This window comes from Panthera pardus, unplaced genomic scaffold, assembly GCF_024362965.1.
Source record: "Panthera pardus isolate Hobbes unplaced genomic scaffold, ASM2436296v1 HiC_scaffold_16, whole genome shotgun sequence".
Lineage (NCBI taxonomy): Eukaryota > Metazoa > Chordata > Mammalia > Carnivora > Felidae > Panthera > Panthera pardus.
Window position 1 is genome coordinate 55,074,074 of NW_026526721.1, and position 27,169 is coordinate 55,101,242.

Here is a 27,169-nt window from a genome sequence, read left to right on the forward strand (position 1 = left end):
AACTGACTGAGCCACCCAGGCACCCCAACACTAGTTTATTTTTGTTTATTGCTAAGTAGTCTTCCATTGTATAAATGTACCACAACTTATTTATTCATTCAACAGTTGAGGACATTTGAGTTGTTTCTGGCTTGGCTATTATGATTAAAACTACTGTAAATTTCACTTACATACTTTTTGTATAGACATATTCTTTCCTTTCTCTTGTATAAATTCCTAGGAGCAAGAGTGATGAGTCTTATGGTATATGTTTAATATTATAAAATACTGCCAAATGTTTTTCAAAGTTGCTATACATTTTCATTCTCACCAACAGTGGAGGAGAGTTCTAGTTTCTCTGCAGGTGTGTAATAGTATATTGTGGTTTTAATTTGCATTTGCCTAATAACTAATGAAGTTGAATATCTTTCCACATGTTTATACATGTGTTATTTCACCTATATATCTTCTTTGATGAATTGTCTAGTCTAATTTTTTGCCCATTTTTACATTGGATTGTTTATCTTTGAGTTATAAAATTTCATTGTGTATTCCAGGTACAAATTACCTAATATGTATTTTTAAAATATTTTATCCCAGGCCATGACTTGCCTTTTTATTTTCTAAAAGGTATCTTTCAAAAATCAAAAATTAAGTAATTTCAGTGAAGTCTTAACATTTCTTTTATGCTTAATGCTTTCTGTGTTTTAAGAAAATTTTTTCTGCCCCAAAATCACAAAGATTTTCTCCTATATTTTTTCTAACAGTTTTTTTAATAAAACTAAAAACAGTTTTACATTTAGATTTATAATCCACTTCTTTTTTAAAAATTTATTCATTTTTGAGAGGTAGAGAGAGGCAGAGAGTAAGGGAGAGATAGAAGCTCTGTGCTGTCAGCTAGGAGCCTGACATAGGGCTTGGACTCACAAACTGTGAGCTGAAATCAAGAGTTGGACACTTATCCGACTGAGCCACCCAGGTGCCTCGGATTTATAATCCATTTCAAGTTAATTTTTGCATGTGGTATGACAATAAGGGTCAAGGTTCACTCTGTCCCATAGATAGATATAGATCTATCTATCTAAAATCTATAGACTATATATAGTCATTTTTGTATTCCATTCATTTGTATGTTTGTCCATTTAACAATAGCATACTATCTTCAATACTATAGCTTTTTATTATCTTTTGAAATTAGGTGGTGTGATTTCAACTTTATTCTTATTTTTCAAAACTACTTTGTTCTAGATCCTTTGCTGTTCTTTATTAAAGCTAAGAAACATCTTATAATGTTTGCAAACTTTTTGCTGGGATTTTGAGTGGGATTATGTTGAATCTGTAGTCCAGTTTGGGGATGATTTGTGTCTTAACAGTATTGAGGCTTCCTATCCATGAATGTGGAGTGTAATTACATTTAATTATAACTTCTTTGATGTCTCACAGGAATGTTTGTAGTTTTCTGTGTATTTGTTTTTTTATGCTGTTGCAAATAATACTTTTGAAATTTTAACTTCTAGTTATTTGTATTATGTGGAATTGGTTTGTATATATTGGACATGTATCCTGTGACTTGGTATTTAATAATTCTAATATCATCTTATAGATTCTTTGAGGTTTTCAACAGATGATCATGTCATTTGTGGCTAAAAACAACTCTATTTCTTTTTTCCAGTTTATATACTTTTTGCTTATTTCTCTTACTGCACTGGCTAGGTCTTCTGGTACAATGTTAAATACAAGTGGTGAGAGTAGACATCGTTGCCTTTTCTAGATCTTAGGGAGAAGACTTCAGTTTTTCTCCATTTAGTGTGTTGTTAGCTATCAACTGTAGTTGCCCTTTTTCTGGTTGAATAAATTCTTTTGTTTTCCTAGTTCTCTTAAATTTTTTTTTATCATGAATGAGTATTGAATTAGTGCTTCTCTGCATGCATTGAGATGATCATATGGTTTTCTTCTTATTCTTTAATCTGTTAATATGCTGAATACATTAATGTATTTTCACATGCTGAATCAGCCTTATTTTCCTGGGGTAAAGAACAGTTGTTCGTGATCTATTTATTTTTTTCTATATTGCTGCTATTTTCTTCCTAGCTTTTAAAAGATATAACTGACATAGAACATTGTATAAGTTTAAGGTATAGAAAGTGATGATTTGATTTATGTATGTATTATAAAAAGATTCCCACAGTAAGGTTAATTAACTGTATGAGGTGATGAATATGTTAACTTTTTTCTTGTGTGTGTGTGTGTGATGAGAACTTTGAAGATCTTTCTTAGCAACTTTCGAGTATACAAAAAATATTAACTGTAGTCACCATGCTGTACACTGGAATTTGACCCCTTATTCATTTTCCCCACACCCTTATCCTTGGCAACCACCATTCCACTTTCTGTTTTTGTGAGTTTGGGGTTTTTTAGCTCCTACATTTATGTGGGATCATACAGTATTTGTCTTTCTCCGTCTGGCTTACTTCACTTAGTATAATGCTCTCCAGGTTCACCCATGTGGTCACAAATGGCAGGATTTCCTTTTTTTTATGGCTAAATAGTGTTCTAGTGCATGCGTGTGTGTGTGTGTGTGTATAAAAATCATATTTTGTTTATCCATGCATCTACTTATAGACATTTAGTTGTTTTCATATCCTGGCTATTGTAAATAATACTGCAGTGAATATGGACATGTAGATATCTCTTCAAGACAGAGATTTCATATCCTTTGGGTATACAATATATACCCAAAAGTGGGGTTGCTGGATTAATTGTATTTTTAATTTTTTTAAATATTTTTTAAAATTTATTAATTTATTAATTTATTTTAAGGTTTATTTTTTGAGAGAAAGACAAAGTGCAAGCAGGGGAGGGGCAGAGAGAGAGGGAGACACAGAATCCGAAGCAGGCTCCAGGCACTGAGCTGTCAGCACAGACTCTGATGTGGGGCTTGAACCTACAAACTGTGAGATCATGACCTGAGCCCAAGTCGGACACTGACTGAGCCACCTAGGTGCCCCATTTAATGTTTATTTTTGAGAGCGAGAAAGAGAGAAGGAGGGAGGGGGGAAGGAGCATGCGCAGGCGGGGGAGGAGCAGACAGAGAGGGAGAGAGAGAATCCCTAGCAGGCTCCAGGCTCTGAGCTGTCAGCACAGAGCCTGATGTGGAGCTGGAACTCATGAAAGAGATCATGACCTGAGCCAAAGTTGGATGCTCAACTGTCTGAGCCACCAAGGTGCCCCTACTTTTAATTTTTTGAGGAACCTCCATACTGTTTCTCCTGGTGACTGTATCACTTTGCGTTCCCACCAGCAGTGCACAGGGTTCCTTTTTCTCCATATCTGGCCAACACTTATTGTGTTTTCGGTAACAGACAATCTAACAAGTGTGAGATGATCTCTCATTGTAGTTTTGATTTGCATTTTCTGGATGATTACTAACGTTAGCATCTTTTCATGTACCTATTAGTCATTTTGTGTCTTCTTTGGATTAATATTCGCATGGTATATATCTTTTTGCATCTTTTTACCTCAACCTAAATACATCTGTATTTAAAGAGAGTTTCTTATGGACAGCATAGGTCTTGCTTCTTTATATCCAACCTGACAATGCCTATCTGTTAAATTTGGGTGTTTATTCCATGTAGATTTGCTGTAGTTATTGATATGTCTGGATTTAAATCTACCATCTTCCTGGTTGTTTTCAGTTTTTCCCATCTGTTCCTTGTGTTTTATTTCCTGGGTTTGTTTGTTCTTTCTGTCTTTCTGTCTTTCACCCTCTCTCTCTCATGATTGCTCTAAGACTTATAATATATGTTTTTAACTTGTCAAAGTTCATTTTCCAATACTATACTATTGTATGTATAGTATAGGTATTGTATGAACCTTACAATAATGTTTCCATATCATTCCACCTTTGTGCATTTGTTGTCATGTTTTACTTTTGGATATAAATTCCATAATATATTGTTATTTATAAGTATAGTTCAATTTTTTTCTGTTTACACTGGTAGAAATACAGGTTATTTCTGAATTCTGACCATAACAACAGTGCTATGATGAACATGCCTGGATGTGTCTCCAGATGTATATGTACAGAAAGTTTTCCAGAATATATCCCTAGGAATAGAATCAGTAGGCCATCTGACCATATCTTCTACTTTTCTAGATTTTGCTGAATTGTTTCCCACAGTGGTTTTACCTGGTTACACTCCCACCAGCAGTATAGAATATTTTTTATTCAGTATCTTTGCCAATACTTCATATTGTTAGAGTTTAAAATGTTTCCATTGTAGTTTATGGTGGGCAGTGTCTTGGTGCTGGAGATAAAACACCTCCAACAACCTCCAACACCTAAATCTCTGTCCTCATTAAACTTAAAACATCCGGTTGGTATTGCCCCATTTTTGTTTTATTTTGTTTTCTGTGGGAGAGTTTATCTCAGTGCCAAGTCTCAAGTTTTTCATGACAACATTAGTGTTTAGTCTGTTTAATAAATTTTGCTACTTTTACCCCTCATTTTTTTTGGTTATTTGTATTGCTGTTATGCTAATTTCTTTGTTGCCTTTTTTTAAAAATCACTAGTCCTTACATGAGTTTTCTTCTTGGATTAGTGATTGATAAGATCTTATGTTGGAGGAAGGTCTGGGGGGAGTTATAGTTTTGCTGCTTTTTTACAGTATTTCTGTTGCCACACAGCCTTTTTTTTTTTTGGTATGACATTTAGCAGTTCTATTTGTCTGGTAATTCCAACAAAATTGACAGTGTGGGGTTATCCTTGTTGGTGGGTTTTGTTTGTTCATTCCCTTTTTTCCTTTGCTTTTAAATTTTTCCAGAAGGAGGAGGAGAGGACAATATTCACTTATTTAGCCATGCTGATATCAGAAATCTTAAGTAATTGTAACTTAAGTTTTTTCTACTTGCAGTTATAAAAAGTTGATGTCTCTGAAAATTACTGATACTGATATAAGACCGAAGATCAGTTTAAAATTTAGTGCAAAAGGTACTGTTTTATTCTTATATGTCTCCTCTTGAAAAGTATATTAAAAGTTTTGACTTGCTCTGTACAGTATCATACCACTGACAACCATGTGTTTATGTTTGTCATTCACTGGGCTTATGTTTACACTAAGTAAGCATCACTTGGCATGGGCTGAAATTCATGGACGGAAAGATCAGCGGGTGTATGGGTCTTCCATTACCTTGGCATCATAGAGAAGTTTGCTGGGTCTTGTGTATAACTGTTGACTACACAGTGAGATTGGACTCCAGCAGGTGTTCCCTACCAAACCCTCCTCTCTTGTTGCATTCCCTGTTAATAGAGTGAAATGGAAGGCGTGACAATTTGGGACTCAAGGCCAAGTAGTCTAAACTTAAGTGCCAGCTGTTTAGGAATGCCAGCTGGTCAGCAATGCCACTTAGAGGCTTTTAGGGCTCGTAGTCCCATGGAAGAATAGTTTGATATCAGTCCTTGCTGGGGGGAATGAGTGTCCTTGATCCCAGCCAGCTTCTTACTAGGCTACCCAGAGAAAGTTCCCTGGGTCATTTGCTTTGTAACCTTGCTTGCTTCCACGGTATAGGTCAAGTATATCAAACAAGAATATTAGTTTCTAAATTTCTTGAAACACAGAATCGTGAAGGATAAAATAATAAAGCTACATTTTATGATAAATACATATTTTGATATTCATACAAAAAGTATACCATCGTATATCAAGTTCTTACTACTTTAAATTCACCTCAGTCTACTTTCCTCCTTTGGAAGTGCTATTAAACCAGAAAAATCTCAAATAGTTCATTCTCATGCCTTATTCCATTTCATTGATGAATTATCTACTTAATCATTAATTTATCTTTTGAGAGGATAAGAATATCATCATCAGGCCAGTGTGCCTTAAACTTTAATGTATATTCAAATCATCTGTTATACATTGTTAAAATGTAGGTGCCAATTCAGTAGCTCTGGGTGGGGTGGGGGGAGGTGGTTGTTAAGATTCTGTCTTTCTAACAGGCTCCCATGGGGATGTCACTGCTGGTCTGTGGACTACACTGGGATATCAAGGCATTAGATCACTTTATGTTTTTTGATATAGTTCTCTATTGTCTGATATGGTTGCCACTAGCCATATGCAGCTATTTAAATTAATAAAACTTGGATATAATTTCAAATTCAGTTCATTTGTTAGAAAAGCAGCATTTCCAGTCTTCAGTGGCTCATAGGCACTACAAATCTAAAACATTTTTATCACAGAAAGTTCTACTGGGCAGTGCTGATTAAAATAAAGTTGCCTGAATAAAATATAATTAAACACTGGCAGTTACCATTCTTGAAAGTCTTCAGAATTTCCAAAGGCCTAAAGTTTTATGCCATTTGGTTGCCAAAGCTCGTTTACTTGAACAAAACCCTGGATGGTTGAAAGGCTTCTGTGGTGATTAGTCTTTGTGATTACTTTTGCTTGGGAACATATTGTTTTTGTTGGGATTTTTTTGATAGGTAGAAGCAGCATGCTTATTGAGCACTGGCTGTGGCAAAGCACTATACTGTATTTCATTGTTTTGGAATCGTCCCTGTCCTACAGGAGCTTAGGATATAATGAGACAGACCACATAGAAAAAAAGCATTAATGTGGAATGTTTTGACTTCTCAAAATTCATTTTCAGATGAAATGCCTATCTTCAAACTTGATTATAATTATTTCTATCATCTGCTTCATATAATTATCATTTCTGGTACTGACATTGTCCGGCAAATATTTGATGAGGCTATGCCACCCCCTCTTTTGAAAAAAGAACTTCTTATACACAAGAATGTGCTGGAACCTTACTACAACCATCTTTGGACCAATCACCCTTTGGGTGGAGCATGGCATCTGCTTTATCCCCCAAACAAGGAGCTACCACAGTCCAAACAGTTTGACTTATATCTCCTATTAGCTCTCATAAAACATTTGAATGTATTCCCTGCACCCAAAAAAGGCTGGAATATGGAACCACCATCTTCTGATCTCTCTAAGTCTGCCGACATCTTGAGGCTGTGCAAACACAGGGATATCCTCCTTAGTGAGATTTTGATGAATGGTCTCACTGAGTCACAATTCAATTCAATTTGGAAAAAAGTTTCAGATATTCTTCTGCGTCTTGGGATGAAGCAAGAGGATATTGACAAAGTGAAGGAGAATCCCATTGAGAATATCTCCCTTGATTACCATCAACTGTCCATCTACCTAGGCATACCAGTACCAGAAATCATCCAGAGGATGTTATCCTGCTATCAACAAGGTACAAAATAATTATTTACTTCAGCTGGTAAACCTTCACTAAATGTCTGCCATGTGCCAGACACAGTGCTAAGGGCAGGAGATTCAGTGAGCTCACATCTTGGGAGGATAGACTCATCAAGAAACTACTAAAAATTATAGTACTAGAGATGTTCCAGAATACCATGGGAGATCCTACCCTGAGAGTCCAAAAAAGCTTTCTGGAGAGTGTAATATTTAAGGAGTTCTTAAATGACATGTAAAAGTTAGCCCAGTGAAGAAGATGGAGAAGGACGTTTCAGAAGGAAACAAGAACAAAGGTATAGAAACATAAAAATATATTGTAATACAGGGAACTAAAAAGTTTGGCCTTACTGAGATCAAAATAGGGGAGAGGTAACAAAGAGAATACATTCAAGAGGATTTCCCTGGCCATGTTGAGGAGTTTTTGTTTTCAGAAAGGAATTGTTGAAGATTTTTAACTAAAGGAGTTTTATCACTACTATAAAATTAAGGATGCCTAAAACCATGAAATACAGGTACTGTATGTTTCAAGTATGGCCTTCTAGATAACATGGGTATATGTTTTCTCCTCCTTTCCAGCAGAACCATGACAATTAATTGAAAAGTTTGGCAACTATTCATTGGCCATGCCCATGAGTAATTTAAAAAATCAGGTAATGTTTAAGGTCAGCAGTAGCCATTGTCCAAATGTCCATGAAGGACATTGTCTCTTCATGTGGGAAAGACTTCAGACCTCCTCTCCCACATTCCTGGATAGCTTCTCAGTTGTCATCATGGGGAGTGGAGTTCAAGGCATGTCAGCATCACTGAAACCTTTACTTTGCTATCCCGGGTGACTTTTCCTGGTCCCAAGTTATTAGTCGTACTACCTAGTGAGCAACTGATGACCACACTGATGCTTTGTAAGCATACAACTTAGGGTTCTTGTAATTGTTGAGCTACTATTGTTGATAATTGCTAGGCCTCAATAACATTCCTTTTACTAAGGTCCTGGGATACTGTCGTGTTTTCCTGCTTAACCTTTAAGAGCCTTCTCTGAGTGTAAGAGGAGAGAATGCTGACTTCGATAATATGAGAAAGTCATGCAAGAACCCTTGACTTAAAATAAGAGGCTTTTTTTTTACATTTACTTTATGAATACTTTATTATTTATTCATTTATTTATTTATTGAGAGAGCATGAGGAGGGGAGGGGAAAAGAGGGAGGGAGAGAGGGAGAATCGCAAGCAGGCTCCACTCCCAGTGCAGAGCCCGATTCGGAGCTTGATCTCACAACCACAAGATCATGACCTGAGCCAAAATCAAGAGTCAGAGGCTTAACTGTGCCACGTAGGCTCCTCACTTCATTAAGATTTGTATTAACAAATGAAAATAAAGGTAATATTTGGGAAATATTTAAGCACTAAATAAATTCAAAGCATTTCAAGTAATTCTCACTTAGACCCAAAAGCTTTAGTCCTAATTTAATAGAGGCTTTCCTATCCTCTTCTCTTTCCTAGTAGTTATTACAGTTGTTTTCATTTGTTTAATATCCATTGTTCTCACTGAATCACTGTGAAGGTTCTTATTTCTTCACCATTCAATATCTAGAGCTTAATACAACCTTATGCATTGTACGTGCTTAATAAATATTAATGGACAAGGGAGAGGGAGGGCTGATCAGGATAATTCATATTGCTAAAAAAATCCTGACACTTTCAATGGAGGTTTGCTTCATAATTGACTATTGTTACTTTATGACCTTAGATTTTTAAAATTTTAAGAATCTGCTGCTTGTTTTAAAGTGCTTATATTCTAAGCATTATCTATTATGAACTATCAAAGTTTTGTTTTCTTTGCCTAAACATGAATTTATAAACTTTATGTTACAATTTAAAGATTATGCCTTGTTTAAACTAGATTTATCAGTGAAACTGGTTGTTTTTACAGTTATAAAAGTAATTGGTACAATGTAAAACTCTTCTGACTTTTCTTAGTCCAGTGAGATATTTGTTGGTTCTATTTCCAATTGTACATCTAAATTTTTTCTTTATGTATCATAGGAATTGCTCTACAGTCAATAACGGGCAGTCAACGTAAGTATGTTTAGAAACAAATTGCCTCGGTGACCTTTCAACTTGGAATAGCTAAGGGATACTTATAGGAATTTTACTTGGTCAAATAACTGTATGATAAACTATTATTTGTTACAAGCTTGGGAAATCATGTGACCAAACTACTACTGGTCAGCTGAATGTAGTATGAACCTTTTTCCTCCACTTTGGTCTTAATGCATGTCTCCAGGATTTACCCGAGCATAGTTTATTAACTTTTGACACACTGGACACTTCAACAGGCAAAAATGCCTACCTGCTTGCTCTACCTGCTCATATATGCTACTCTTCAGCTTATTTAGCTTTTATCTAATTATCCACTGCTAGGCTGTATACTTTTTGCCAGGTGGTGAGTTGCTAATCTTTTTAATTTCCATTTTTGTGCTGTGGTTCTTTAAATGCAATTCGTATTCTGCAATTAAAATTATACTTTAGAAAACACCACCATGGGTTTTGTTTGAAGTAAAATTATACTTAAACAATAAAAATATTTAAGTTAAAAATAAAAAAAGATATCACTATCCTAAAATTTTACTAGGTGCAGTATTAACAGGGTCAATGTCAGGATCCTCAAAAGACTTAGTATTTAGAATCAACTTAAGTTGTACAATATCTAATATTTAGAGTCTACTTAACAGTAAAGTATCTTAGCATTTGGGTTTGTACTGATTGGTTCTAAGCTAGTATCAGTACCTATTTGGTCACTGATAAATGGGCATTTCATTTTCACCTAGTAATTAAAGAGAATAAGATGTCTTTCTGTTCCCGGGATGGTGTTTTTTAGTGATATGAGGCTAAAACTAAATGCGTCCTGATTTTGAGTGTTATTTAACATTTAGGTATTGAAATAGAAGAGTTACAGAATGAGGAAGAAGAACTAAGTCCACCTCTCATGGAGTACAACATAAATGTGAAATCAAACCCTGAAATACAGTTAGCAGAAATGAATAAAGATGGAGCATCGATACCCAGTGAATCTTCAACAGAATCTACTAAAGATCTCCAGGAAGTATAAGCTCTCATTAATATTTAAATTAAAAGAACTTAATCAGGGCTTTTACTTTGTTACATGTGCTGTATTTACAGCATCCTAGACAATCTTAGTTTACATTTATCAGTGTTCACACAGAGCTTGAATTGGAATGGTTCTTTCTCCAGTACTTCTTCCAAAAATCTTTCCTGCCTTAACCTTTTATTTTGTCAGCATTTACCAAACACTTGTTATGTGTCAGGCACTATGCTAGATTTCTGAATGTTTCTTCGTCCTGAGTGATGGCAATAGAAGTGGGAAGTTAGTAGAAAGTAGAAGAAAACATAGTGGGGAAAGAAGAGAGAAAAGAGAAAAATGTGATATTTCAGTGTCATTTGCATGGGAGTAAAATTAAAGTCATGCAGGATGTAATCTCTGTATTTCTTTAATGTTAATTTTATATGGTCACTAAATTACTCCTGGCCTTAATTTTTCATCTTATTGACTTGAATGTGTTGATTTTTTGAAAGTCCCTCCCTTCCTCCTTTGTTGCTCATGCATGCACGCACATGTGCAAGTAAGGATCTGTGAGCTTTTTTCTGTAGCCTCCTCATTGATATTATGTTATTCCTTTAGAGATCAATGATCTCAAGAGCAGAAGACTGAGATTAAAATAAGAGTGAAACTGAAAATAGTTTTCTATAGAATCTAGAATAATGAGAATAATAGAATAATAATCTATAATATTAGAAGATGAAAGATTTCAGTGGTTAGAGGAAATATATTTTGCAAAATAACTTATTGTGTGATTTGAATTGCATATTAATTAAATTATTTATTTCTTGTCAGGTTAAGAGTAAACCAAAGAAAAAGAAAAAGACTAAGAATAAAAAGGTAAGTGACTATTAGCATTATAATAGATGTCTGATTATGAACACTTAGGTTTACATATGGATTCGCTGTTAGAACTTAGTTCAAGTAGGTATATAGCATAAATGACTTATAAATGTCAATAGCTTAGGGGTGCCTGCGTGGCTCAATCAGTTAAGTGTCCGACTCTTCATTTCAGCTCAGGTCATGATCTCATGGTTCATGGGTTTCAGCCCCGCATTGGGCTCTGTGCTGATAGCGCAGAGCCTACTTGGGATTCTCTCTCTCTCCTCCTTTCTGTGTTCTTCCCCGGCTTGTGCTGTCTTTCTAAATAGATAGATATAAATATAAATATAAATATAAATATAAATATAAATATAAATATAAATATAAATATAAATATAAATATAAATATAAATATAAATATAAATATAAATATAAATATAAAATATATAAATAAACTTTAAAAAAATGTCAATAGCTTATTGAATATGTGGTTATATATGGTAGATCCTGAATGATTTAAGCTCCTAGTATGTCCTGCTTCACTTCCCTAAATCATAATTATACATTTAAATGTACAAATAAGAAACTGAGTTACTTGGAAATTTCATTAATTTCTGCATACCACTCTCATTTAAAAAATGCCTACTCAGTCTTTTATAAAAAGCTTCTCATCATATTTCCAGTGATATATTCAGAAACATTTTTCAAAGCCTTTAGAAGTGTTGATTTTCTTCCTGATATCCAAAATTCTGCCAACAGTGCAATAATGTACAAAAATGGTACAAATGCAAGAAGCTTCCTTCATGCTTTGTCTTTGCTTTTTGCCAATTACAAATGAACAACTTACTGTTACTATCTATGGCAGAGTTTTAGCAAAAAGTCTCTTAATTGCTTGGAAAATTACAAAGGCAAGTTGAGTCTTTTTTAGTTTTGTTTTTTTTTAATTTTTTTTTTTAACTAAGGCTATATTTGTAGGGCAATTTTTGTTGTTGTTCAGAGCAAAATTGAGGGGAAGGTAAAGATTTTCCATATATCTCTGACCCCCACATATGAATAACCTCCTGCATTATCAACATCCCCCATCAGAGTGGTACATTTGTTACAATTGATGGAACTACACTGACACATCATAATCACCCAAAGTTCATACTTTATGTTTTAATTCACTCTTGATGTTTGTAGATTCCTATGGATTTGGACTCAAGAGTTTTTTGTTTGTTTCTTGGTTGGTTTTTTTCCTTTAAATCAACTATACAGCTAACTACTATGCTATGCAAACTTTATGGTAAAAAAGAAAAAAAAAAGGGTTGTTTTTCTGGCCTGAAACATACACTTAAAACCTAGATATATTCCGTAGATTATGTTATAAATTAATGCAATGAGAATATTTGACCAACTATACAATCTGGTAAGCCAATGTTATTTATTGGAAGTATACACAAATTTTAGTCATAAATGAAATTTAACACAAGGTAAATTTACAAAATGCTTAGGTGAAGAACAGAATACAGATTATTTATGCTGTGATCAATAAAATATCAATATAATTTTCGTGTTTATCATAATCATTTATTATAATTTATAATTTCACTCAAAAGTTATTTTGAAAATTAAGATATGTTTTTAAAAGACATGAATAAGAAGACTTACTACTGGTCAGTTCTTATATAATAAAACACAGACTGATCTATTAGTTTAACTGATACTTTTTAATTCTTACCAAAACATTAGTAAATCCCAGGTCTAATACTACAGAAAGCTGGGCAAATAAATCTGCAACTGTCAGACTATAACTCTTGGTTCCAAAGGTATGTAGTTTGTCTCTTACAACAAATTAAAATATGATTGTTCAGATTTTCAATTCTAGTTAAATGGAAAACCCAACTTTTATGTCAAATTGAAATGAAACAGGTAATAAACACAATGGAAAATAAATGTAAACACGACTCAAAAATTCATATGCTAATAATATTAAAAATGTCTTCTTAGGGGTGCCTGGGTGGCTCAGTCGGTTAAGCATCCGACTTCGGCTCAGGTCATGGTCTCACGGTCCGTGAGTTCAAGCCCCACATCAGGCTCTGTGCTGACAGCTCAGAGCCTGGAGCCTATTTCAGATTCTGTGTCTCCCTCTCACTCTCACCCTCCCCCATTCATGCTCTGTTTCTCTCTGTCTCAAAAATAACTAAACATTAAAAAAAATTAAAAAATAAAAATGTCTTATTAAATGTCAAGAAGTTTTTTGTTATTGTTTATAACAACCTAAGTTTTAAAAATTTTTTTTTTTTTAATGTTTGTTTATTTTTGAGACAGAGAGAGACTGACCATGAGCAGGGAAGGGGCAGAGAGAGAGGGAGACACAGAATGTGAAGCAGGCTCCAGGCTCTGAGCTGTCAGCACAGAGCCCGACGCGGGGCTCGAACTCACGAACTGTGAGATCATGACCTGAGCGGAAGTCAGACGCTTAACTGACTGAGCCACCCAGGCGCCCCTAAAATTTTTTTTTAATGCTTATTTATTTTTGAGAGAGAGAGAGAGGGAGAACATGAGTGGGGGAGGGGCAGAGAGAGAGAGAGAGAGAGAGAGAGGCACAGAATCAGAAGCAGGCTCCGGACTCTGAGCTGTCACCACAGAGCCCAATGCGGAGCTCGAACTCATGAAGTGTGAGATCATGACCTGAGCCAAAATCAGCCATTTAACCAACTAAGCCACCTAGGCACCCGACCTAAGTTTTTTCTAATTTATTTTTTTAGAAGAAGTTGAGATACTGTGAAAATAAGATAATTTTATGAAGATAAGATGTGGACATTAGAAGAGAGATCTCTCTTTTATCTAAATTTTAAAGTATGGGACCTAAAAATGCTGAAATTTTCGCGTATGACTATTTCATATATAGTAGTCCTATTAATATACTTCATTATTGTTGATACAAAGAATTGTCTAGTTACAGTGTAAGCAACCAGTTGTCTAGCTAAGTCCATCACATCCTCCAATGAGTTTTCCTCATGAAAAATTCTAGCATACAAAAAATTATCTTGTGTTATACAGAATAACAACAAAGTTTCTATGAATGAAATTGTGTCCTCTGTCAATTATTTGTCTTGTAATATCTCTGCCTAACATTAGCTGAAGTCCTGAAAAGATCTTTCAGGGACTCTGGAAGAAGATGATGAAAAAGAAATATTTGTATAGCAAATAGAGGAGACAGTACAGATAACTTCTAACCAGTATATATAGAGACATTGTAGTTACTTTTTCTTCAGTTAGGAATTTAGTATTTAGTTTCTAATATATCCAAATTATAAATAACTCTTTTGGGAGTTAATTAGCTCCTCCTTCCCACTCCTACCTCCCACCCAGGGGAATTAAGGGTTAAGAATAGAAAAGGGAGGTAAAGCAGATGGCAGAAGAATAGAAGGCTTTGTGATGATGCCTTGGGGAAGGAAGGAAACATGGCAGGAAATAAATCTACCCCTTCAAATTGGATGTGCTGTCTATAGCAGGGAAGTTGCTGAGATGCATGTAAAACAGGTTGCTGCATGTGTTGACAAAAAGTTGTCATGGGAAGAACTAAAAAGAAGTTTCAGAAACTATGCAGCTACACTAGATGTTCATTATGAACAACCAAATAAATGTCTTTCAGTTCAGCTATTCAGGTATACTGGAACCAAGGTAGGAGTTGATAATTCTAAATTGTAGAATCAAATTGGCACAGGACATTGATCAGATGCTGAAATGCAAAATTCTCTTAGTTTACAGGCAATAAAGCAGAACAAATTTGTAAATACATCATGGAATCTATGGGGAAGGAGATCCAAAAGTTTCTTGTAAACAAGAGGTGGTGGTAGAAGTTAATACTGTAATTTATATAAAAGTAATTAATACTGTTAATAGGGTAATGTATAAGAGCAATTAATACTACTAATATGTGTTGAGTGTCATTGATATTACCTTTACCTACTATGTAGCTTTTATAGTTTTACTTTAATGAACATAAAATTTAGGGTTTTTTAACATTTCCTTCCAATTGTGATCTCCTTGACACTTCCTTTTCTATAAGATTTCTTAATATATCAATCTGCTTTCACCTTGTATGTAGATTTTCAAGAACTCTTATAGTTAGTACAGTATTCCATAAAGGAGAATTATACATGTCCTGTCCCAAGATTACCAGTAGGTACAAACTCAACCCCAATATTTACTTTCAATATCTGAATCAGTGATTTTTAAGTTATTTCATGATTCAATGGTAGATTACAAAATCAATGTAGCAGGTCACAACTACCATTTTATAAAATAAATAGAATTAGTAAGAGTAAAAAAAGTTTCAGAGTTCATTATGTATTGTCTTAGTTTGGGCTGCTATAACAAACTACCATAGACTGGGTGCTTTAAGCAAGCAAGAAACATTTTTCACATGTTTGAAGTCTGGGAAGTCAAAGATAAAGGTGCCAACAGATTCGGTGTCTGGTGAGGGCCCTCTTAGTTTGCAGATGGCTAACTTCTTACTGTGTCATCACAGCAAGTAGAGAGAGAGAGAGCACACAGAAGAGCAAGAGATCTAGCTCTCTGGTCTCTTCTTAAAAGGGCACTGATTCTATCATGAGGACTTCATAGCATCATCTAAACCTAATTACTTTCCTAATTAATTTCCCCCTTAATTGGGGGTTAGGGTTTCTACATATGAATTTGGGAGAAGCATAAACTTGCAGTCTATAACATATATAATCTGGGTAAAAATTATTTAGTGTGACTTCAATTTCAGTTTTATACTCATGGATAAATATCTCTGAATCAAAGTGCATTTACATCATGATGTAAAATATATTTCTTATTTTGGTTGTGGTCAAAAAAGGTTGAGAAACACCTAAATGCAGTCACATCACTGTGCTGTACTGGCATAGTTGATATAGATTACTAATTCTTGATGCTGTTTTTCAGAATAAGGAATCAAAAGAAGAACAAGTGTAAGTATTTATTTAATTTTTAAATCTTTCCTAGTATTCTCAAAGTGTGTTTTGCCAGTATGACACAGCCTTGCCTTGGGAAATGTTCTGAAAGAAGAAAGTACAGTTACTTTTCTTAATAACTTGTCACTTAAGAGTAACAAAAAGTTAAATTATCATTTACTTTGGGAGAATAGAATCTCTCACCATTTTTCTATAAGGCTACTCAAGAGTCAAAGACTAATTTGGATCCAGCATAAAATCTTCTACAATATAGTCTAGATTGTGGTTAGCCAAATCTAAATATAAGTAAGAATTAACCTTAAAGAACAGATCAGTGTTTGTCCTAATGACCTCTTTTACCAAAGAGTTTGTTTTGTTTTGGTTTGTTTAATTAACGCATAGGTGATGGTGGTTTTTAATTCCAGTTGTTTACCGTGAATCTTGAACCTACTGGAAACCTTTTAATGTCTAAAGATCACTGTTATACAACTATGTGACTGATGACAGTGCAGTAGTGGATGGAAGTAAGGGAGATAGTAATGAAGAGGCTCATTATACCCAACAGAAAGTTTAATTGAAAGTTGGTAACTTTGGAGAACTCACTGTGAGGACATAAATTATTAAGATATCTTTAAAATGGTAGCAAGAACATATTTTAACTTGAAAGTCATCACTTGTAGTTGATATTTTCTCATTGATAATGGATGTGATCTACTTGCTAATAGTTCATCATCCAAGGATGAATTTTCACTTTCTCTGTCAAAGAGTTGAGCCACTAGAGTGATAGTTTTTTTGTTTGTTCTACTTTTTTCAAACCATGTCTAGAAGCCATAAAAATAACTTACTAAAGAATCATACAGTGCTATCCATCATTTTGCTTATTTTACCTATAGTGTAGGCACAAACTGAATGATCATCAGATCACCCAGGAAGCTTTGTTTTTGTGTGAGAATTTTCACATATACACAAAGGTAAAAATAATATATCACGTTAATATATGTACCTAATCATCCCAGTTCAACAATTACACTGTTTTTCCACATTTGCTTCACTTTTTTCCCTTAACATTTTGTTCTTTGTTGGTGTTTTCAGTCCCAAATATCATGTAATTTTAACTCTACATGCTTCAGTTTGCATCTCTTACTGATAAGAACATTTTCCTATATTATTACAGTGTCATTATTAAACTTTAAACATTTAGGAATAATCTTCTATAGCTTTTCAAAAATACAGATTCATCTATGTATTTACAGTTGTCAGGATACCTGGAAAAATATAATTTTAAAAAGCTCTTCAGGTAATTTGGAAAATTGGGTTTGGGAACCAGTGGTCTACACAAGCATTTGATTTCATTGAACTTTCCAAAATGTTTGAGTCATTCTAGAATACCTCAGTGATACCTAATGAGTGTTTTATAGTGTTTTACAAGTTACTCTACAAGCATGAGATGCCATGTTGTTTTCTAGGTCTCCGTGGCCTAAAAGAAGTAATAACGTATCCTAGAGTTACCGATTTTCTTTTTTTTTTTTTTTTTTTTTTTTTTTAACGTTTATTTATTTTTGAGACAGAGAGAGACAGAGCATGAACGGGGGAGGGTCACAGAGAGAGGGAGACACAGAATCGGAAACAGGCTCCAGGCTCCGAGCCATCAGCCCAGAGCCTGACGCGGGGCTCGAACTCACGGACCGCGAGATCGTGACCTGGCTGAAGTCGGACGCTTAACCGACTGCGCCACCCAGGCGCCCCGAGTTACCGATTTTCTATTCACTAATCACGTCATTTATATTGTGTTATAAGTAAAAGTACTATTTCTTGTTACCATTTAATGAGATTGGGAAGGAAATTTATAGCCACTCACTACACCAAGTTGAAAGGATAGTAGCATGCATTTACATTTTAGACATAGGTATAAAAATGAGTTAATTATCATTGCACTTACAGCATTTTCATTCTTTTTTTTTAGTGGTTTCTAGTTACTGAAATCCATGTTACCACTACAGTTTTTTTTTAAGTCCTGTTACCAAAGAATCTCCATTTTTAAATCTACTTTATGTTGATATTTGCAGCCCACTATTTAAATGTACACTGGACCTAAGCAATGAAATTGATTAAACCAACCTACTTTTCAAGAATGCTGTGATGATAAAATAATATAGCAGATGTAGAAATGCTTGTCAGTATTTCCCAAAGTATTCTTTCCCAAAGTAACTGATGTTAATAATTATAATTTGAAATATGAACTCTATGGTCTCATAATTCTTGAAAACACTGGGATGAACCGAATAGGTACCTTGATTGAGTGCTGTCTTATATATGATAAGTAAATTCATTATGAATCATCAAGAGAAATACACAGTATAAGCACGGTCTAAACTTGCTTTGGCCATGAACCCTCCTTTCTCATGAGACTAATATAATATTAATTAGGGAAACAATGGCTTAGATGAGAAACCCTATACACCATTATAAAATATTACATTGATTGTCATCACTGTAGCCCAAATATGGTAGGAAAGGAAGAGCCATTGAAGAAAGAGCAAGCACATCTACACCCAGTCAGTAAATTTATGAAAGATGATGCAAGTGATATTCAAGAGGATTCTGCAACAGAAGACAAGTTCTATAGTCTGGATGAATTACATATTCTGGACATGATAGAGCAGGTAAGCCTGACTGGAGAGGGTACAGATCTGCCTTCCTTCTTCTAGAAACCATCGTTAACCACTGTTAGCCTAGTGTTTTATGCTGTGCTTGTGAGGGGCAATAAAAAACAAGAAGGGAGGGTCAGAGGGATAGAGGGAAAAAGAGCCTTAGGAGCTGAAGCTTTTCACTTTGGCTCTGAAACCATTTCCTGGATTTAACTATTGGGCAGTGTTGATTATAAATGCATTCCTTGCAAAAAAAAACTTGGATTAATATTCATGAGAAAAATAGTTTTGTTTAAAAAAAGGTACTTGCATTTTAAAAAAATTAAACTGGTTATAGACATGAAATGTCTACAAAAATATTAACATACAACAGGTTTTTTCCCCCCTCTGGTTCCTTTCCTTGTAGCGGTCACTGCTGGGAATGACCTTCCTATATATGAAGGTACATGTGAACATGATTTAAGTGCTCAGCAGAACACTAAATCCGACAAAGCAAAAGACAGATTTTTTTTAGTCACTTGATTTAAATGAGAATTCTATACTAAGGTAATTTTATAACCTGTTCCATAGTACATAGGAATATTGATTGTCTAAGGGTACAGTTAGTAAAAATGATTCTCTGACTGATAGTACAACATTCATATAATTGTCATTATCTTCTTTTTCCCATTGCAATTAGAATATTAGAATATTAGTATATTTTATTTGAAATGACCTATTCTTAGCTTTGGATGTCAGACTAAAGTTTAAATATGAGGCCTTTGGTTTTCATTCAGTAGCTATGAGAACTCCAAAATATAATAAAAATGTCACACACATTTTGGAAAATGTTAATGCCCTCATATATTCAAAAAAACATTTAGCACATGCTTTTTGTCAGAGCTATGCTAAGACATGGTTCCTGTGATTGTAGTGTTTACAATCTGGTGGATAAGTTGAATATTAAACTAAGGTAGTACTGAGTAATAATTAAGTGTTTGGGAATAAAGACTGCCTGAGTTGGAATTCAGGCTTCTCTACTTTCTGTGTAACCTTGGATGAGGTACTTCACAGTTTTATCATCTCTAAAATGGGAGTAAGTGTCTACCTCAGATGATCTTTACAACAATAAAAGTTACCAAAAGTAACCAAAAAGTTACCAAAAAAAAAAAAAAAACCTTAAAAATATGGTAAGCATGCAGATAATGTTATCCACTAGTAGCAGCAGTAGACGCATACTCATGGTACTATTTAGTGAATGCTGTAATTGGGGAGAGGTGGGTTTATCTGAACTAATCACAGAAGTGATGTTTGTATTGAGACATAAGCATGAGTAGGAGTTAGATGGCAACTTTAAATCTCCTTTAAAGTCTTAGAGCACTTTTTAGAGGAAAATAAGTCATGTGTATTCCATTTGCTCATTAGGGCTCAACCAGCAAAGTAACCACAGAATATGGAGAAACTGAGAAGGAGAAGCTTGCTCGGCAAAGGCAGCTTTATAAATTGCATTATCAGTGTGAAGTAAGTACTTTTGCCATTATATCTGAAGCAAGTCAGAGGTAGTTCAGTTGTTCAGTTCAATGGTAGTTTCTTTTTTTTTTAAAGAACACATTTTCTTTTTTCTTTCAATATCTGGTGATTTGAACAGAAGTAACTATGAAATAATTTTCATTTTCATCAGGATTTCAAAAGACAGTTGAAAACAGTGACTTTTCGGTGGCAAGAAAACCAAATGCAGATTAAGAAGAAAGACAAAATCATTTCATCTCTTAACCAACAAGTGGCTTTTGGAATCAATAAGGTTTCCAAGTAAGTGCAAATCTGTTGTTCACAGGTAATTCTGGATTTGCTCCGTAATGAATGCCATCTTTAAAAGATAATCCTTGCGTAGCCACTAGGTGGCATTGTGACTACACATTAAGAATAGCTGACTACAGCTCTGTACTTGCTTAAAAACCAACTATATATTTGTCTTGCCAGCTGGATTGAAAAATAAGCAACGGCTCACTCTGTATATCAAGCTTTACATGTATTGGCTGAACAAGTATAATTATAATAGAATTACATGAGAAAGATAATTAACTTTCAGATCATGATTCTAATTTGTAAAAATATGACCAATGATTTGCTGTTTCTTTATAGCATATGATGAATATATTCCTCAAAGACACTGTGAAATCACTTGAATCCTTTTTTATATTGGTCTCTCAGAGATTTTGTGTTCCAAGACCAAGAGATTGAAAATGAATCAAATTCCTGAAGATTGCTCCTTCCCAACAATCTCATTTCCCTTAACAATCTTTTTTATTTGTATGTACTTTTTTTTTAATTTTAATTTTTTTTTTAAATTTACATCCAAATTAGTTAGCATATAGTGCAACAATGATTTCAGGAGTAGATTCCTTAGTGTCCTTACCCATTTAGCCCATCCCCCCTCCCACACCCCCTACAGTAACCCTCTGTTTGTTCGCCATATTTATGAGTCTCTTATGCTTTGTCCCCTCCCTGTTTTTATATTCTTTTTGTTTCCCCTTCCCTTGTGTTCATCTGTTTTGTCTCTTAAAGTCCTCATATGAGTGAAGTCATATGATATTTGTCTTTCTCTGACTGACTGATTTCACTTAGCATAATACCCTCCAGTTCCATCCATGTAGTTGAAAATGGCAAGATTTCATTCTTTTTGATTGCTGAGTAATACTCCATTGTATATATATAGCACATCTTCTTTATCCATTCATCCATCGATGGACATTTGGGCTCTTTCCATACTTTGGCTATTGTTGATAGTGTTGCTGTAAACATTGGGGTGCATGTGTTCCTTCGAAACAGCACACCTGTATCCCTTGGATAAATACCCAGTAGTGCAATTGCTGGGTTGTAGGGTAGTTCTATTTTTAGTTTTTTGAGGAACCTCCATACTGTTTTCCAGAGTGGCTGCACCAGCTTGCATTCCCATCCCTTAACAATCTTAAGTATTAAATATCTAAGACTTAATAATTCTGACTTAATAGGAGAAAATGAGTGGCCTTGCTTTACTCTTTTTATACTAATCACTATATCCAACCAGTATCATTTGGAATAATAACATGATTTATAACACATTATTTTAATAAATAGTAATGCAAAAGATACCAGTTGTCCACGAAGTCTAATTTGAAATCCATTAGTTGCTAGAGCTAGTAGGGAGAATAGACAAGTTCTAGGGAATATCTTAGAGTAAGGAGTCTACAATACTAATTATGGAGTTGCAGAAATATTTGGCAGATTTAAGTCTTAAATTTTCTCCCACATATTATGTCATTCATCCTTGAAGGAATTTTTAGGAAGAACTGGATGCCTAGCATTGGCAACATAGTATCAGTTACAAACACTTTGTAACTTATCCCTGCTGGAGTTAGATCCTTCAAGTTTAAGGAGGTGAAGACCTAAGGTAGCTTGGACAAATCTAAACTGGCTACAGTCACTTAAGAACCCACACTTCAGGGTTCAAAACTTTGTATTTTAGCTTAGAAGGCAATGACCAATCCAGATATGTGTTATATAGTATCAGAGATCAGAAAAGTAATGTCATCCATGCAGATGAGCCATCTCTCTCCTTTAGCATCTGAGGATATCCTTCCTCAACTCTGATAGCTGACCCAGGTGCCCTTGTATGCTTGACCATTTTAGGGGATGCATATATCTTCATACAATGAACCCTCCATGTAGAATATTCAACATTTATCAAGGGCCTACTGTGTGAGAAGAATTCGGGAAGGCACATGTAGAAGATACCAACACATGTCAGACATTGCTAGCTAATGGAGAGTAGAGATTAATGTGAAGGGTTTAAAATTACTTATAACAGAGGGACTTCTAGTTCTACTAAGAAGTAGCTCTATTCCTTGCCATTCATCCTTTTTACTACTAAACTACCCAAGATATAATACAACAAACAAGCATAGGAAGCTCTAAAAGGTAGAAGAAAGCAGACTGTCAAGAAGCTTTGGTACTTGAGGAATGATATGACATGAATTTTCCTTATTTCCTCCTGTATATCCTAGACAGAGTTTGCAGAAATCACCAACCTCGAATAGCCAACAGGCAGAGGTGGTGGGGGGAAGCCCAAGAAAAGCCTGTTTGCTCTAGCCAAAGGATCAAGAAAAGGAAAATACAACAACAGAAAACTTTTTTGGCACTATCCAACTTACTCTAGTCAAGCACCAATGGTCCCATACCACCCCTTGGAACCAGGTAGTGTGATAGCAGATAGCACAAACCAGATTTCTTTACTGAGGTAGTATCGCAGCTGGTCTTCCATTCCCCACGGGGCAGAAGTAGGTAGTGTTACAGTTCCTCTGCCAGGATAGTGTCAATGTGATCTAGCAGCAATCTAAGCCTCTGCCTCTACTCAGCATCAATGAAACTTAAGGTAATCTAACTTGGGACTACTCAATATGGGTTTTACTTCTACTCTCATGGGGAGCTGAGTTTCCACCCTTGGTGCTAGCTGGCACTCTATTCTCTCCCCTCACCCCAGGTGGTGCCAGAGGGGCCCAACAGGGAGCCCCTGCTCTCCATCCTGTAGAAACAAAGTGATATGAGTCATCCCTCTGCTTTCTCCTTCCTTAGTGTCAGTAGGGCCCAGCAGGAAGCTGATCTTATACCCTGCTGAGGCAAAGAGCAGAGTAAGTTGGTGCCTCCCTTTCATGGGAAATGTCATGGATTGAGGGGACTGAACTTCCACACCACCCATCTGCATCGAGGCAGTGTGTCAGTGTCCACAATTTTGGTGGGATGTTGTAAGTAGGGCCAGATGAGAAGCTAAACATACACACCCACTCAGCCCTCACAGTACACAGCAACAGGGGATCTTCCTGCTAAAAAAAGATTAACTAGAATCCAGAGTCTCATAATACCCAGAATATCTAGGCTACAATAGAAAATCCTCATTATACCAAGAATGAGGACAATTAGAACATGAAAAAGAAAAGCTAGTCAACAAATGATAACATTAAGACGATTCAGATTTGAGAATTACCTGACAAAGATTTTAAAGTGACCATCATAACAATGCTTCAACAAGAAAATTGAAATCTCTTTAAACAGATGAGAACCTAGAAAGTCTTACAAAAAATATATAATAAAGGATGGAAATTATAAAACTAAAAAATACAATAACAAAACCTTGCTGGGGACACCTGGGTGGCTCAGTAGATAAGCTTCCGACTTTGGCTCAGGTCATGATCTCACTGTATGTGAGTTCGACCCCCGCGTTGGGCTCTGTGCTGACAGCTTAGAACCTGGAGCCTGCTTCAGATTCTCTGTCTCCCTCTCTCTCTGCCCCTCCCCTGTTCATGCTCTGTCTCTTTCTCTCTCTCAAAAGTAAATAAAGATCTAAAAAAAAATTAAAAAAAAAACCTTGCTGGATATAATCACTAGTAAAGATGACAGAGGATTGAACTGGTAAACTTGAGGAAATACAAAAGACATTACCCAATCTAACAGCATAGAGGAGATAAACTAGGGAAAAGATAAAAAGAGGACAGAGTCTCAGTGACTTGTGGGACAATAATAAAATAAGTTCTTGTCAGAATCTCAGAAGGAGAGAAGAGAGTGTGGCAGGGGGAAGGGAGAAGCATTAAAAGAAATGAGGTGAAATACCTAAATTTACAAATTCAAGAAGCTGAATGAACCCAAAGTAGTATAAACTGAAAGAAATCCATGCCAAGACACATCATAACTAAACTGCAAAAAAACTAAAGACAAAAATCTTGAAAGCAACCAGAGAAAACACACATGGGAACATTAATTCAAATGAATCAAATTTCTTATCTGAAACCATGGAGGCCAGAAGGAAGTGGTACATTATTTAAGTACTGGAAGAAAAAAAAAACTGAAAGAAAACAACTATCTTGAATCCTGTATCCAGCAAAAATATCCTTTAGGATTGAAGGGAAATAAAGACAAGTCTCAAAGAAAAACTAGAAGAATCCATTGCTACTAAACCTATGATTAAGGAATAGCTAAAGGAAGGTGTATAATCATAAAGGAAATGATAATAGAAACTTAGAACTTCCAAAAGGAAAGAAGAACATCCAAGTGAGTAAAGGGAGGGGTAAATAATAAGAGTCCATCCTATTTTCATTAATTTTTTAAATCATATTTGATGTTTGAATCAAAAATTATAATACCATCTTAGGTGAAGTTTATGTAGAGGAAGTACAGCAATTATATTTTAAAACTGTAGAGGATAAAGAGACCTATATGAAAGTAAAGAAAATATCAATACCAGTAGATTACCATATACATATTGTAATACCAGGTGCAACCACTAAAGAAAGCTACAGAGATATATGTATTCAGATACACTATAAATAAGTCAAGATGGAATCCTAAAAAAAAAAAAAAAATGTTAACCCACAAGAAGGTAAGAAAAAAGAAACAGGAAACAAACAAAAAATAATGGCAGACTTAAGCCCTAACATCACTGATTACCTTACATGTAAATGATCTAAATACATCAATTAAAAGACTATGGCAGAGTGTATTTTAAAAACAAAACTGTTGGCACAAAAACAGACACATAGACCAATGGAATAGAATAGAAACCCCAGAACTAGACCCACAAACGTATGGCCAACTCATCTTTGACAAAGTAGGAAAGAACATCCAATGGAAAAAAGACAGTCTCTTTAACAAATGGTGCTGGGAGAACTGGACAGCAACATGCAGAAGGTTGAAACTAGACCACTTTCTCACACCATTCACAAAAATAAACTCAAAATGGATAAAGGACCTGAATGTGAGACAGGAAACCATCAAAACCCTAGAGGAGAAAGCAGGAAAAGACCTCTCTGACCTCAGCCGTAGCAATCTCTTACTCGACACATCCCCAAAGGCAAGGGAATTAAAAGCAAAAATGAATTACTGGGACCTTATGAAGATAAAAAGCTTCTGCACAGCAAAGGAAACAACCAACAAAACTAAAAGGCAACCAACGGAGTGGGAAAAGATATTTGCAAATGACATATCGGACAAAGGGCTAGTAACCAAAATCTATAAAGAGCTCACCAAACTCCACACCCAAAAAACAAATAACCCAGTGAAGAAATGGGCAGAAAACAGGAATAGACACTTCTCTAAAGAAGACATCTGGATGGCCAACAGGCACATGAAAAGATGCTCAACATCGCTCCTTATCAGGAAAATACAAATCAAAACCACACTCAGATATCACCTCACACTGGTCAGAGTGGCCAAAATGAACAAATCAGGAGACTATAGATGCTGGAGAGGATGTGGAGAAACGGGAACCCTCTTGCACTGTTGGTGGGAATGCAAATTGGTGCAGCCACTCTGGAAAACAGTGTGGAGGTTCCTCAGAAAATTAAAAATAGACCTACCCTATGACCCAGCAATAGCACTGCTAGGAATTTACCCAAGGGATACAGGAGTACTGATGCATAGGGGCACTTGTACCCCAATGTTTATAGCAGCACTCTCAACAATAGCCAAATTATGGAAAGAGCCTAAATGTCCATCAACTGATGAATGGATGAAGAAATTAGGGTTTATATACACAATGGAGTACTACATGGCAATGAGAAAGAACGAAATATGGCCCTTTGTAGCAACGTGGATGGGACTGGAGAGTGTGATGCTAAGTGAAATAAGCCATACAGAGAAAGGTACCATATGTTTTCACTCTTATGTGGATCCTGAGAAACTTAAACAGAAACCCATGGGGGAGGGGAAGGAAAAAAAAAAGAGGTTAGAGTGGGAGAGAGCCAAAGCATAAGAGACTGTTAAAAACTGAGAACAAACTGAGGGTTGATGGCGGGTAGGAGGGAGGGGAGGGTGGGTGATGGGTATTGAGGAGGGGACCTTTTGGGATGAGCACTGGGTGTTGTATGGAAACCAATTTGACAATAAATTTCATATATTGAAAAAAAAATTAAAATAAAACTAATCCAACAATACATTGTTTACAAGAATCTTCAGTTTCAGCAACTGAAATAGATTGAGAATAAAAGGATGGTAAAATATATACAATGTAGGGGCGCCTGGGTGGCGCAGTCGGTTAAGCGTCCGGCTTCAGCCAGGTCACGATCTCGCGGTCCGTGAGTTCGAGCCCCGCGTCAGGCTCTGGGCTGATGGCTCGGAGCCTGGAGCCTGTTTCCGATTCTGTGTCTCCCTCTCTCTCTGCCCCTCCCCCGTTCATGCTCTGTCTCTCTCTGTCCCCAAAAAAAATAAATAAAAAACGTTGAAAAAAAAATTTAAAAAAAAATATATACAATGTAAACAATAAAAAAAGAAAGCAGGAATGGCTGTATTAATAGCAAAATGGACTTCAGAGCAAAGAAAGTTCTGGAGACAAAGAAGAACATTAAATAATGATGAAAGGATCAATCTGCCAAGAAGACATAACA

At 35.4% G+C, this 27,169-nt stretch overlaps 1 protein-coding gene across 11 annotated transcripts in view; it reads left to right on the forward strand.

Annotated features, from left to right (window-relative positions):
• DZIP3 (DAZ interacting zinc finger protein 3) overlaps positions 1-27,169 on the forward strand; it is a 98,295-nt gene that overhangs the window by 44,863 nt on the left and 26,263 nt on the right. For 9 of the 11 annotated variants that reach the window (XM_019448276.2, XM_019448280.2, XM_019448275.2 and 6 more), the window contains 9 exons: positions 4,893-4,969; positions 6,628-7,245; positions 9,289-9,321; positions 10,179-10,348; positions 11,159-11,203; positions 16,124-16,149; positions 18,629-18,794; positions 20,184-20,279; positions 20,440-20,567. In XM_019448276.2, coding sequence (XP_019303821.1) covers positions 4,893-4,969; positions 6,628-7,245; positions 9,289-9,321; positions 10,179-10,348; positions 11,159-11,203; positions 16,124-16,149; positions 18,629-18,794; positions 20,184-20,279; positions 20,440-20,567 — 1,359 coding nt within the window. The remainder of the gene's footprint in view (positions 1-4,892; positions 4,970-6,627; positions 7,246-9,288; positions 9,322-10,178; positions 10,349-11,158; positions 11,204-16,123; positions 16,150-18,628; positions 18,795-20,183; positions 20,280-20,439; positions 20,568-27,169) is intronic. The other 2 variants (XM_019448283.2, XM_019448284.2) reach the window with 2 other exon arrangements.